The 13,648-nt window shown below is 48.3% G+C and overlaps 1 protein-coding gene across 1 annotated transcript in view; it reads left to right on the top strand.

Annotated features, from left to right (window-relative positions):
- ror1 (receptor tyrosine kinase-like orphan receptor 1) overlaps positions 1-9,821 on the top strand; it is a 357,093-nt gene extending 347,272 nt beyond the window's left edge. The window contains exon 9 of the mRNA XM_038794486.1: positions 6,627-9,821. Coding sequence (XP_038650414.1) covers positions 6,627-8,054 — 1,428 coding nt within the window. The 3' untranslated portion in view covers positions 8,055-9,821. The remainder of the gene's footprint in view (positions 1-6,626) is intronic.
- The last annotated feature ends 3,827 nt before the right edge of the window (positions 9,822-13,648 follow it).

Here is a 13,648-nt window from a genome sequence, read left to right as displayed (position 1 = left end):
TCCAGTATTGGTGCGAAGAGAGAAAAATAAAATCCGCCAGGAGTCATGCAGAGGTCAATTTTCTTTTATTACTCGGTATATAATATAGTGTATGTCAGCTTAAAACAACCTTGCCCTTGAGGATTTGCTCTTAATACAGACCATCTGTGCATTTATAATGAAACTTTATTTCCTGCCATTGCCATGCAATGCATGGGTTCATTTTTCAAATCTGTTGCAGCTTTGGAAGGATTTTAATGGTGTTTATTAAGTGGTAGAGTATGCAGTGTATTCTAAAACAAGATCCTGAGTTATGAGGTGCTGTAAGAAGCACAGAATGTGTTTTTCATTTTAACAAAAATCATCTATTAGAATTTAGTTTTATGCAGGACTATTTTGGAAAAAACGCACACAGTCACAAGAGAAGTTAACTAACATGCTTGCTTTCCTTTTTTTCCTGACGGCACTGTGGCGCTAACAATTGTACACAAAGACTCGCGTGCAGTACAAGAGAGGCTTTATTACAGTGAGATGCTATTCCTCCGGCGGCAGCTGTAGAATGGCATCTCAGTGAAACTTACAAATATTTATACTGCTCCCTGTGGGCGGAGCTAGCCGGCAGGGGTTTACCGGAGAAACCTGTAATACAGGTACAGCCATACATCCCCCTACTGCAAGCACACATATATACAGTGGTTAGATCACCACATTCACCCCCTGTAAAAAATGAGTCCGGCGGGCGTGACGTGGAACTATAATACATAAAGTGATCTATTTACGAAAGGGCAAAACAAAAGAAAACCAAGAGTCCATCAGGCAATCCGGTTACAGGTTGAGTCGGATCGGCGGTCGAACGTTCCATTGCTGTGGTGGCGACGTCGGAATAGGCGGCGTTGGTGATGACGGTGCAGGTGCTGGCGGTGTTGGTGCTGGCCAGTGGCGGGATGACTCCGGGAGCGAGCCGAAATCTTCCATGTCCTCCAGCGTGGGCAGGGGAACGAGGGATGGACCTGGTGGGGACGAATACGGGGGCGCAGGGGATAAGGAGGGTGGTGCGGGGGGCGGGGGCATGGGATCGGCACCCGAGGGAGCCAGGTCCCGGAGCGAGACTGTGTCCTGGCTGCCATCGGGGAACTCAACGTAAGTATACTGGGGTTCGCGTGGAGTAGGCGTACCTTGTCCACTAGGGGTTCCGCCTTGTGGTGCCTGACATGCCTACGAAGAAAGACTGGGCCTGGAGCCGTGAGCCAAGTCGGGAGCGACACCCCGGATGTAGACTTCCTAGGGAAGGCAAAAACACGTTCATGGGGTGGGTGGTTAGTTGCGGTGCACAGCAGTGACCAAATGGAATATAGCGCATCAAGGAGGACCTGCTGCCAAAGAGCGGCTGGGAGGTTCCTGGACTGTAGGGCCAACTGGACAGCCCTTCATACCGTCCTGTTCTCCTTTTCTACCTGCCCGTTTCCCCAGGGGTTGTAGCTGGTCGTCCTGCTGGAGGCGATACCCCTGCTGAGCAGGAACTGACGCAGCTCATCACTCATGAACGAGAATCCCCTGTCACTGTGAATATAGTCGGGGAAACCGAACAGGGCGAATATGGAATCAAGGGTCTTGATGACGGTGGCAGACATCATATCCGGGCATGGGATGGCGAAGGGGAACCTAGAAAATGCATCGACCACACTAAGAATGTAGGTGTTGCGGTCGGTGGAGGGTAGGGGCCCTTTGAAATCCACGCTGAGGCGTTCAAAGGGGCGGGACGCTTTCAACAGGCGCGCGCGGTCTGGCCGGTAGAAGTGCGGCTTGCACTCCGCACAGACCTGGCAGTCTCTGGTGACTGTCCGTACTTCCTCAACGGAGTAGGGCAGATTGCGGGCTTTGACTAGGTGGTACAACCGAGTGACCCCGGATGGCAAAGGCTCTCATGCAAGGCGCAGAGCTGGTTCACTTGTGCGCTGGCACATGTACCTCGGGAGAGGACGTCTCGGGGTTCGTTGAGCTTGCCGGGGCGATACAAGATCTCGTAATTGTAGGTAGAGAGCTCGATTCTCCACCGCAAGATTTTATCGTTTTTGATCTTGCCCCGCTGTGTGTTGTTAAACATGAAGGCTACCGACCGTTGGTCAGTGAGGAGAGTGAATCTCCTGCCAGCCAGGTAATACCTCCAGTGCCGCACAGCTTCAACGATTGCCTGGGCCTCCTTTTCAACAGAGGAGTGTCGGATTTCGGAGGCATGGAGGGTGCGGGAGAAGAATGCCATGGGTCTGCCAGCCTGGTTTAGAGTGGCGGCAAGGGCAACATCTGAAGCGTTCCTCTCTACTTAGAAGGGCAGTGACTCGTCTACTGCGTGAATCCCGGCCTTGGCTATGTCTGCTCTGATACGGGCGAAGGCATGTTGTGCCTCGGGCGTGAGGGGAAATTGTGTGGACTGGATCAGTGGGCGGGCCTTGTCCGCGTATTGTGGGACCCACTGGGCGTCGTAAGAAAAGAACCCCAGGCATCGTCTGAGAGCCTTGGGGCAGTGGGGGAGGGGAAGCTCCATGAGGGGGCGCATACGGTCGGGATCGGGCCCCAGTAGTCCGTTTTGGACTACGTAGCCGAAGATGGCCAAGCAGTCTGTGCTAAAAACGCACTTCTCCTTGTTATAGGTGAGGTTGAGGAGAGATGTGGTGTGGAGAAATTTGGCACGGTTGGTGTCATGGTCCTGCAGATGGTGACATTGTCTAAGTACGGAAACGTGGCCCGCAGTCCGTACCGGTCAACCATTCAGTCCATTTCTCGTTGAAATACCGAGACCCCGTTAGTGACACCGAAGGGAACCCTAAGAAATTGGTACAGGCGACCGTCTGCCTTGAAGGCAATGTAGGGACGGTCCGATTTACGAATGGGGAGCTGGTGGTAAGCAGATTTCAGGCCGATTGTAGAGAAGACACGGTACTGTGCGATCTGATTGACCATATCAGATATGCGAGGGAGGGCGTCGAGCTGCGTGTACCAATTGATGGTCTGACTGTAGTCCACGAGCTCTCCAGGGACTGTTGCTGGCCTCGATGATACCCTCCTGAAGCAGCCACTGGACTTCGGACCTGATGAAGGCCTTGTCCTGGGTGCTGTACCATCTGCCCCTGGTGGCGGCGGGCTTGCAATCTGCGGTCAGATTGGCAAAGAGGGAGGGAGGTTCAACCTTGAGGGTCGCGAGGCCGCAAACAGTGAGGGGAGGTAGGGGTCCGCCGAATTTGAGGGTGAGGCTCTGGAGGTTGCATTGAAAATCCAGACCCAGTAAGAGTGACGCGCAGAGGTTGGGGAAAACGTACAAGCAGAAATGGTCGAATTCCACGCCCTGTACAGTGAGTTTAACCAGGTAGAAGACCCGGATCGGAACAGAGTGGGAACCGGAGGCTAGGGAGATCTGCTAGTTGGCGGGATGGACCGCAAGGGAGTAGCAACTTACCGTGTCCGGGTGAATGGTGCTCCCATAGTCAATGAGGCAGGAGGTCACGTGGCCGTTGACGAGCACCGTTGTGGAAGAGGGCGCCAGGTTGCGAGGACGGGACTGGTCGGACGTCACGGATGCGAGTAGCGGGCGATCAGCCGACGAGTCTGACGAGTCCGACGAGTAGCGGCAGCGACCTGGGTCCCGTGGTCCTGGCTGAGGGGAGGACAAAATGGCGGCGTCTGGAGTACCTGTGAGGAAGAAGATGGCGGCGGACAAGATGGCGGCAGGCAAGATGGCGGCGCACATGCAGCGCACGTTGTGGGGGCGGGACAAAATGGCGGCGGGCAAGGTGGCGGTACCCATGGAACGCACATGGAGGCGGTGGTTGAAGATGGTGGCGCCCATGGTGTGCACATGGCGGGGGCAGCGAAAGATGGCGGCGCCCACTGATCGCACGTGGGGTCGGGTCAGCGGATGGCAGGGCCCATTGTGCGATCGGCTGAGGCGAGGGGGGGTTTCGGGCACAATAACGGCAACCGTTCAGGACTGGCACACCTCTGCAAAGTGGCCTTCCTTGCCACAAGCTTTGCAGGTCGCGGTGCGGGCCGGGCAGCGCTGGCGGGGGTGCTTCTGCTGACTGCAGAAGTAGCAGCGGGGACCCCAAGGTGCACGGTGCGGCGAGCAGCGCAGGCGTAGTGCGCGGGGGCGGCTGTCGGGGGGGGGGGGGGGGCGGCTGCAGAGTCCACGAGGGGTAGGACGGGTGGGCCGAGTGGCTAGCGGGGTAGGATCACGCATTACAGGAGGCGGCCGTCATTGATAGTGCCAGATTCTTTGTAGCTGCGAGATCGAGAGCAGCCCCTTCCAGCAGTCGTTGACGGATGGTGTCTGATGTAATACCCGTAACAAATGCATCCCGCATGAGTAAATCGGAACGTTCTGTGTCCGTGACGGCCTGGCAGTCGCACTCTCGTACTAGAGGTATAAGGGCCCTCCAAAAGTCCTCAATCAACTCACCCGGTTGTTGGACGCGAGTAGAGAGTAGATGTCTCGCAAACAGGGTGTTCGCTGACTGTGCTTAGTTCTCTTTGAGCAGTTCCATGGCCCGGACGTAGTTAGACGTGTCTTGAATGAGCGGAAACACGCTGGAGCGGAGTCTTGAGTAAAGAAGCTGTCATTTTTGAGCCTCCGAAGGTGGAGTGTCCGCTGAAGAGATGTAGGCCTCGAAAACTGCAAGCCAGTGAATGGAGTCTTTCCTGGCGTGGGGCGACTGCGGATCCAGCTGCAGGCGGTCAGGTTTAATCCTGATGTCCATGGTGTAAGGAAAATCTCACTGTAATAGATTGTGGTGCTAACAATTGTACACAAAGACTCGAGTGCAGTACAAGAGAGGCTTTATTACAATGAGATGCTATTCCTCCGGCGGCAGCTGTAGAATGGCATCTCAGTGAAACTTACGAATATTTATACTGCCTCTGTGGGCGGAGCTAGCCGGCAGGGGCTTACCGGAGAAACCTGTAATACAGGTACGGCCATACTGCAAGCACACATATATACAGTGGTTAGATCACCACAGGCACGGCATTCCTGAGTAAGTTGTCAGCTTCATCTGGGGACATTTCTAACTACGCATCCCCAGTGCAGCATCTCAATGTGCCAATAGTGCCGATCAGGAAATGTCTCTCATTAGAACATAAGAACTAGGAGCAGAAATAGGCCACCCGACCCCTTGAACCTGCTCCGCCATTCAATAAGATCATTGCTGATCTTTTTGTGGACTCAGCTCTATTTACCCGCCCGCTCACTGTAACCTTTTATTCCTTTACTGTTCAAAAATCTATCTATCTTTGCCTTAAAAACATTTAACGAGGTAGCCTCAACTGCTTCACTGGACAGGGAATTCCACAGATTCATGACCCTTTGGGTGACAAAGTTTCTCCTCGATTCAGTCCTAAATCTGCTCTCCCTTATTTTGAGTCTCTGCCCCCCTAGTTCTAGTTTCAAACTCCACGTAGCTCACAATTTTCCTCCTGTTTATTCAAATGAATGGAAAATTGTTTGCTGTTAGTGTCCTTTTCCTGAGATGCACTCCAAAGGGGTGAGGGTGCATACAATGAGAAAATGTCACTTCCAGTGTTTTCAATATAAATCAGAATCTTTGTTTTAACAAACATAGCAATTCTTGATGGCTGAGGTGTCAAGGATGGAATAATGTGGATTTGTTTTTGTAAAATCTCAATGTTTAAAGTTTAACATGGCCATTGCAGCCTCCTTTGTTGGCTCAGTAGATATAAATATTACCTGATGTTAAATTGTGTTGTACAGACTAAAAAGGCGTTGGGAGGCCCACAGCCTTTGCTGAGCCAGCTGACCTTATTTGGTGTTTTCTTGGTGCATCTGGTCCAGGGAATGGAAAATTAAACCAAGTTTGCAAACTCCTGATTGCCATTCAGTGACTCTGCCTGCAAGTGTGACCATGGGGATCAACTGAGGGCGGCGTTAGGCTCTGTTGTGATGTAATATCCTGGCGACACAATCTGCTTGGATTTACAAATGGCTACTTGGTAGGATATCATGGGCACTAGTGCAGCGTCCCCAAAATGAACGGGAAAGTAAGGGAGACAATAAGAGTGTTTATAGTTCATAGAATTTACAGTGCAGAAGGAGGCCATTCGGCCCATCGAGTCTTCACCGGCTCTTGGAAAGAGCACCCTACCCAAGGTCCACACCTCCCCCTATCCCAATAACCCCACCCAACACTAAGGGCAATTTTGGACACCAAGGGCAATTTATCATGGCCAATCCACCTAACCTGCACATCTTTGGACTGTGGGAGGAAACCGGAGCACCCGGAGGAAACCCACGCACACACACGGAGGATGTGCAGACTCCGCACAGACAGTGACCCAAGCCGGAATCGAACCTGGGACCCTGGAGCTGTGAAGCCATTGTGCTATCCACAATGCTACCGTGCTGTGATGAGGAGATATTTGTTGCAAACTTGCATATTATTATTTGAAGTGAAATTTCGCATTTCTTGCGGCTGTATACTTGAAACAAACTGCTCATTAAATAATTTACCACAATACATGAAACAAAATTCTTAAAACCATTATGTCGTAATATCAATGAAATGATTCAGATATTTTGTTTTGAATTTTATTTTACTTTATTGACCCTATAACTTAAAAGGTTTTGTTTTTCTTTCATCCAGCAGTGTAAAGCTAAGGAGCTGCCGCTTTCTGCTGTGCGTTTTATGGAAGAGTTAGGAGAATGTGCCTTTGGAAAAATCTACAAAGGCCACCTTTACCTACCAGGAATGGATCATGCCCAACTCGTTGCTATAAAGACCCTGAAGGACTTCAGTAACCCCCAGCTTTGGGCAGAGTTCCAGCAGGAGGCATCTCTGATGTCAGAACTGCATCACCCCAATGTTGTCTGCCTCCTTGGGGTGGTGACACAGGAACAGCCGGTGTGCATGCTCTTTGAGTACATGAACCATGGTGACCTTCATGAATTTCTCATCATGAGATCTCCCCATTCTGACGTCGGATGTAGCAGTGATGAAGATGGAACTGTCAAATCTAGCCTGGACCATGCAGACTTTTTGCATATCTCCATACAGATAGCAGCAGGAATGGAATACCTGTCGAGCCATTTTTTTGTTCACAAAGACCTCGCAGCACGTAACATCATTATTGGAGAACAACTGAGAGTGAAGATATCTGATCTTGGCCTTTCAAGAGAGATATATGCAGCTGATTATTTCAGGGTTCAAAACAAGTCCCTCCTCCCAATTCGCTGGATGCCTCCCGAAGCAATACTGTTTGGAAAGTTTTCCAGTGACTCAGATATTTGGTCTTTTGGGGTGGTTTTATGGGAGATTTTTAGTTTTGGACTGCAACCATATTATGGGTTTTCTAATCAAGAAGTCATAGAAATGGTACGGAAGAGGCAGTTACTCCCATGCCCAGAAGATTGTCCTCCTAGAATATATGATTTAATGACAGAAACCTGGCATGAGATTCCAGCCAGAAGACCACGCTTTAAGGATATTCATGTTCGGCTGAGGTCCTGGGAAGGGCTATCAAGTCATACCAGTTCTACAACACCATCTGGAGGGAATGCCACAACCCAGACCACATCTCTCAGTGCAAGTCCGGTTAGTAATCTCAGTAACCCAAGGTATCCTATCCACATATATCAAGCACAGGGCCTACCCCAGGCTCAAATCGGAGGCCTAATTGGTCCAGCAATAGCCCAGCATCAGAGATTCATCCAAGTTAACAGTTATCCTGTACCTGCAGGGTACGCTGCCTACCCAGCTACCCATTATCAACAAGGGCCACCGCGAATGATTCCACATGGTCCACCACCAAAGAGCCGGTCACCCAGTAGTGGGAGTGGATCAACAAGCACTGGTCATGTGACGAGCTTGCCTTCCTCAGGATCAAATCATGATGCGAACACTCCATTGCTATCTCATCATCTATCCATGTCAAGTCATCCTAGTGGAACTATCATGCCAATCTTTGCACATCTGTCCCATAAAACAATGCAGATGGATCCAATACAGACAACACTATTGGGGGACAGTGATGGGCAGTTGGCAAATGAATCTGTTATTAGAGCAGAACTGTAATATATATATATATATATATATATATACATACACGTAGAACTTGTTTTGACAGTTTTTATAATTGAGTATAATCTAATTTTAGAAATAAAATAGGGAATGAAAAGATGATTTATATACATGACAACACATAAGTGAAGCTTTAATGTGACCTTTCAGCCAACTACCATCCTGATTCTGACCAAACTGTGAAAGGGTGTTTTCTGCACCATTGCAGCAAGTATTTTTTCCTCTTATTTTCTGCCTTCTTAACCTAAAGGTGCTATTTTTTGTTCTCGGCTGTGTGTCAGACATTAGCAGCCTTTCAGTGGCTCTTTCAGGTGGCCACTCAGCATGGGTACGCCTGCACCCTGTGTAAACGGGGAGTTTGACAATTGAGGAGATCATCACTGTGACATGTGTCAAGTGATGTTCACGCACACACTCATCATGCACACACACTGAATAGTGATCAGCAGCAAGTACCATGATTAATATTTGTTTCCTCTCTTGCCGAGCTGCGAGTGCTAAAAGCGATTGTAGTGCCTCAGCAGCCTGCGGGCCTGGATGAGAGTAGGGAAGGAGCTTCAGGGTCTTAAGTCTCTACCATACTGGACAGTGCCTTTTCCCAATAGACCATTGAGAGAACCACACGGATTTTTGAAATAATTAATTATCTATTTCAGATATTTGTTGTTCCATAAGAAGAATCAACACATAACAATAAAAGTAATTAATATATGTGGTTTGGTCAATAAAGTTGCATACCGTGCAACAAATGTGATATTTAATAGGAAAGCCTAAATTTCTAACAAAGTGCAAGAATAAATTAAATTTTCAGATTTTCTTTGAAGTCAATGCTTATGACAATAACTCCTTTTGGAAGCAGAGCTCCGAACTGCACAATTGTTTAAACTTTCTTTTACCAAAACTGAATTGGACGTTTATGAAATGCACAAGTTCTGGTAAAATATAAATGGTGACATGGCAAAGGACTACAAGTGTAACATATATCTACTTTAAGATGCATTTTAAATTAGAATTTTAAATTTATATAAATAGCAAGTTTAAATTTCACTTATATTTGTTGCTATGCAACTATTTAATATAGATTGGTCCAAAATGCAAGCTTTGAGATGACAATCAACGTTTCTTGTCGGGGAGATATTTTTGTGTTAGGCAGTTCGACTTGGTGAACAAACTGAGGGAGGTGAGGGACTGTGAGGGCTTTCTTTCAGTGATACATTGCTGAATTTGATGCTGAAGGGAGGGTATGCGAGCAGAATATTGCAGCCTTTCGTAAAACAAGGCGAGGGACGTTTGTCCTTCTGTCTCATGTATCTAAACATCTGGCTAACAGGATGATCCAGATGAACACCGACTTGTTCCATTATGAAGAACTGGACACTTTTTCTGTTGTTTGAGTAAATGAGCTGTCATTCATACAGACACTGAGGATGTATAATTTTTTTTTAGAATGGAAACACGACTAGACCAGCAATTCCAACTCTCAGTTCCCTTTGTCCCTCTGGCAGATGTTTTCATTTTCACAACCAATTCCTACAAATAATTTGTGACGAGGTGTGCTTTATTCTTGTTTTATTTTTGAATATTTGTTGTATGTATATTTTATGTGGACACAACCTTATTGATACGTTTGTAACCAAAAGGCAGGCATTGTACTCAGTGTGGTTGTTTTGTAACAGGACTTATTTCTCCACAAATGTTTTTGCACAAATGTTTTTTTTAACTGTTTTGTATGAAGAATTTCAAATACATCCCTGCATTGTATCCTTCGTGTATTTTACTGCTACATTAACATTAGTGGCATGATTAGTAGGATTTTTTGTTTTATTAGCACCATGGAGTCATAGAGCACAGAAAAGGCCCTTCGGCCCATTGAGTCTGCACTGGTGAAAAATAACCTCTGAGCCATTCAAATACTATTTTTCAGCACTTGGCCCATAGCCATGTGTGCCTTGGGATCGCAAGTGCACATCTAATTACTTCTTAAATGTTCTGAGGGTCTCTACCTCCACCGCCCTTTCAGACAGTGAGTTCCAAATTCTCACCACTGTCTGGGTAAAAACGTTTTCCCTCACGTTCCCGCTAAATCTCTTGACCCTTACCTTAAATCTATGTCCCCTGGTCATTAATCCCTTCATCATGGGGAAAGGTAGCTACCTGCTAATCTATGCCCCTCATAATCTTTATTATTACAAGTAGGTTTACATTAACACTGCAATTAAAAGCCCCTAGTTGCCACATTCCGGCGCCTGTTCGGGTACAGAGAGAGAATTCAGATTGTCCAAATTACCTAACAGCACATCTTTAGGGACTTGTGGGAGTAAACTGGAGCATCCGGAGGAAACCCACGCAGTCACAGGGAGAACGTGCAGACTCCACACAGTGACCCAAGTCGGGAATCGAACCTATGACCCTGGAGCTATGCAGCAATCACAATCACGTCCCCCCTCAGTCTCCTCTGCTCCAGGGAAAACAGTTGTAACTCATAACCTGATTAATACAATGCTTAAAATGGGGACTTCTTTTATCAATTTAAAGTGCCCAATTCTTTTTTTCTCAATTAAGGGGCAATTTAATGTGGCCAATCCACCTACCCTGCACATCTTTGGGTTGTGGGGGTGACACCCACGCAGACACGAGGAGAATGTGCAAACTCCACACAGTCAGTGAGTCGGGGCCGGGATCAAACCCAGTTCATCAGCGCCATGAGGCAGCAGTGCTAACCACTGCGCCACCGTGCCGCCCTTATCATCTTCTATTTCTTAAAATTTATGGAATTTTTCTACTAAGAATGTTTATTGGGGAATTGAGAGCATGATTGAGTTTTGGTCTATTAAAGTTAATGTACAAAAATCTCTAGGCTGTATTTTACATGCCCATGGGCAGGATTCTGATGACATACCCCATCACATTTTCACCCACTCCTGAGCTTATCCCATAACAGTGTAGGGTGAGTTGGCCGGTAGCTCCTATGGATGGGACGGAAGTCCCACATAGCTCTTGCTTAGCCCCCCCACACATGTTACAGCTGTAGTGGAGGCCCTGGGAATGTAGAAAAAGTGAGCAGGAGGAAGCCATTCGGCTCTTCAAGCCCGCTCCACCATTCATTGCGATCATAACTGATCATCCAACTCAATAGCCTGACCCTGCGTTCACTCCCTATTGGGGGCAGCACGGTAGCATTGTGGATAGCGCAATGGCTTCACAGCTCCAGGGTTCCAGGTTCGGTTCCGGCTTGGGTCACTGTCTGTGCGGAGTCTGCACATCCTCCCCGTGTGTGCGTGGGTTTCCTCCGGGTGCTCCGGTTTCCTCCCACAGTCCAAAGATGTGCAGGTTAGGTGGATTGGCCATGATAAATTGCCCTTAGTGCCCAAAATTGCTCTTAGTGTTGGGTGGGGTTACTGGGTTATTGGGATGGGGGGAGGTGTTGACCTTGGGTAGGGTGCTCTTTCCAAGAGCTGGTGCAGACTCGATGGGCCGAATGGCCTCCTTCTGCACTGTAAATTCTATGATACCCTTTGGCCCTGTATAATTTCTCGCTATAAAGGCCAACATGCTATTTGCTCCCTTTACTGCCTGCTGCACCAGCATGCTTACCTTCAGTGACTGGTGTATGAAGACACTCGGGTCTCATTGCACATTCCCCTCTCCTAACTTATGGCCATTCAGATAATTTGCCTTCCTGTTTTTGCTACCAAAGTGGATAATGCCACATTTATCGAAATGAGACTGCATTTGGCATTCATTTCCCCCACTCACTCAATTTGTCCAAATCAAATGAAAAAAATTAAATGAAAATTGCTTATTGTCACAAGTAGGCTTCAATGAAGTTACTGTGAAAAGCCCCTAGTCACTACATTCCGGCGCCTGTTCGCGGAGGCTGGTATGGGAACTGAACCGTGCTGCTGGCCTGCCTTGGTCTGTTTTAGCCCTGTGCTAAATCAGCCCCTTCACACTGAAGGATCTCTCCACACTGATTTTCTTTTCAATTTTACCAGTTGAGAGGCAATTTAGCGTGGCCAATCCACCTACCCTGCTCATCTTTTAGGTTGTGCAGGTGAGACCCACACAGACACAGAGAGAATGTGCAAACGTCACACGGACAGTGACCTGGGACTGGGATCAAACCAGGGTCCTCCGCTCCATGAGGCAGCAATGCCAACCACTGCACCACAGTGCCACCCTCTCGCCACACCGATCAGCTCCACACATACTTTGCTTCCGGTGGTGGGGGAAGAGAGTGGAGCAAGCCCCACCAACTGTGTAATATTCAGAACACGTGTTCCTTTTTAAATGAAATGAAAATGAAAATCGCTTATTGTCACAAGTAGGCTTCAAATTAAGTTACTGTAAAAAGCCCCTAGTCGCCACATTCCGGCGCCTGTCCGGGGAGGCTGGTACGGGAATCAAACTGTGCTGCTGGCCTGCCTTGGTCTGCTTTCAAAGCCAGCAATTTAGCCTTGTGAGCTAAACCAGCCCCTGAACATGAAGTTGATCTGGCCAACACGGTTTGCCTCACAGCCCCTGCTCAGCTCATCAGTCACCTCTATGATATAAAATGTCACCACTCTACTGCCAATATCTTGTCTTCTATTTAATGCTGAGTTTTGCGAACTGCTTCCTGAAGTACAGGGCAGAATCGAGGGCCGAAGGGCCTGTTCTGTGCTGTACGGTTCTATGTTAATTCTCCGGTCCTGTCTGCGGCAGGTTTCGTGGCAGATCGGATGGAGTGGAAAATGCAGGAGAGGCTAAAAGTTGGATTTCCACTGGCAGAACATCAGTTTGAAGTTTTACCCTCACCAGTTTCATGGCAGGTCAGGTTTCCTGCTGATCCAGGGTGGGAATGTCTAACTGCTGTGGAGACGTGTCAGTGATGTGTTCTCCAGAATATGACCCTGAGCCTACTCTATAACTCTGATCCACTGGGGTATGTGTCTCTGAGCTGGTGGAGGGTGCAGGTGCACACAGTGGCGGGTCATCTTCAAATAGCTCTTCAGCATCCTCTGAGGTGCCCTGGGGTTTGGGGTTTATGTTGGCTCTGGTGGTCTGGACCTGCTGGTGCCTGCAAGAGAGAACAGGTAGAGTTTGTTCATGTACAGGCTGAGCACAACGTTGCATGTCATTCAATGACAGGATGTGCTCAGCTCATGGAGGGCTCACCCGTACTGGCTTGCTGGGAGAGGCCAATCTCACCTTCTCCACAGGAGTGATCCCTGTGCTCACCCACCAATTTCAGTGATATTTGGTCAATCTAGGATGTTGACCGTCCCTCCTTCAGTCTGGGGTCTCTCCTTGTAGGAACGCTTGGCCTGCATGAAGACAATTTGTTGGAATGTAAGAAGGAGAGGTCGGGAAGCATGATAGATGAGATTCTGGTGATGTTACAGTACCTGTGAGACAATCAGTGTGATATCGCCCCCGTTAATATTGTGTGAGACCCCAGAGTAACGTAACCCTTTTGAGTGCATGCTGCTATAATGAGAGCTTTGAGATTGAAGTGAGCTGAAGAGTGACTTACCCTGGTGACGCAGGTGAAATCATTCATCATCTTCCTGCACTGGATTGAGTTTCTTGGACAGGTGCTGATCTCC

This window comes from Scyliorhinus canicula, chromosome 4 (assembly GCF_902713615.1).
Source record: "Scyliorhinus canicula chromosome 4, sScyCan1.1, whole genome shotgun sequence".
Taxonomy (NCBI): domain Eukaryota; kingdom Metazoa; phylum Chordata; class Chondrichthyes; order Carcharhiniformes; family Scyliorhinidae; genus Scyliorhinus; species Scyliorhinus canicula.
Note: the sequence above shows the minus strand (reverse complement) of the source record. Positions and strands in the feature narration are given on the sequence as shown.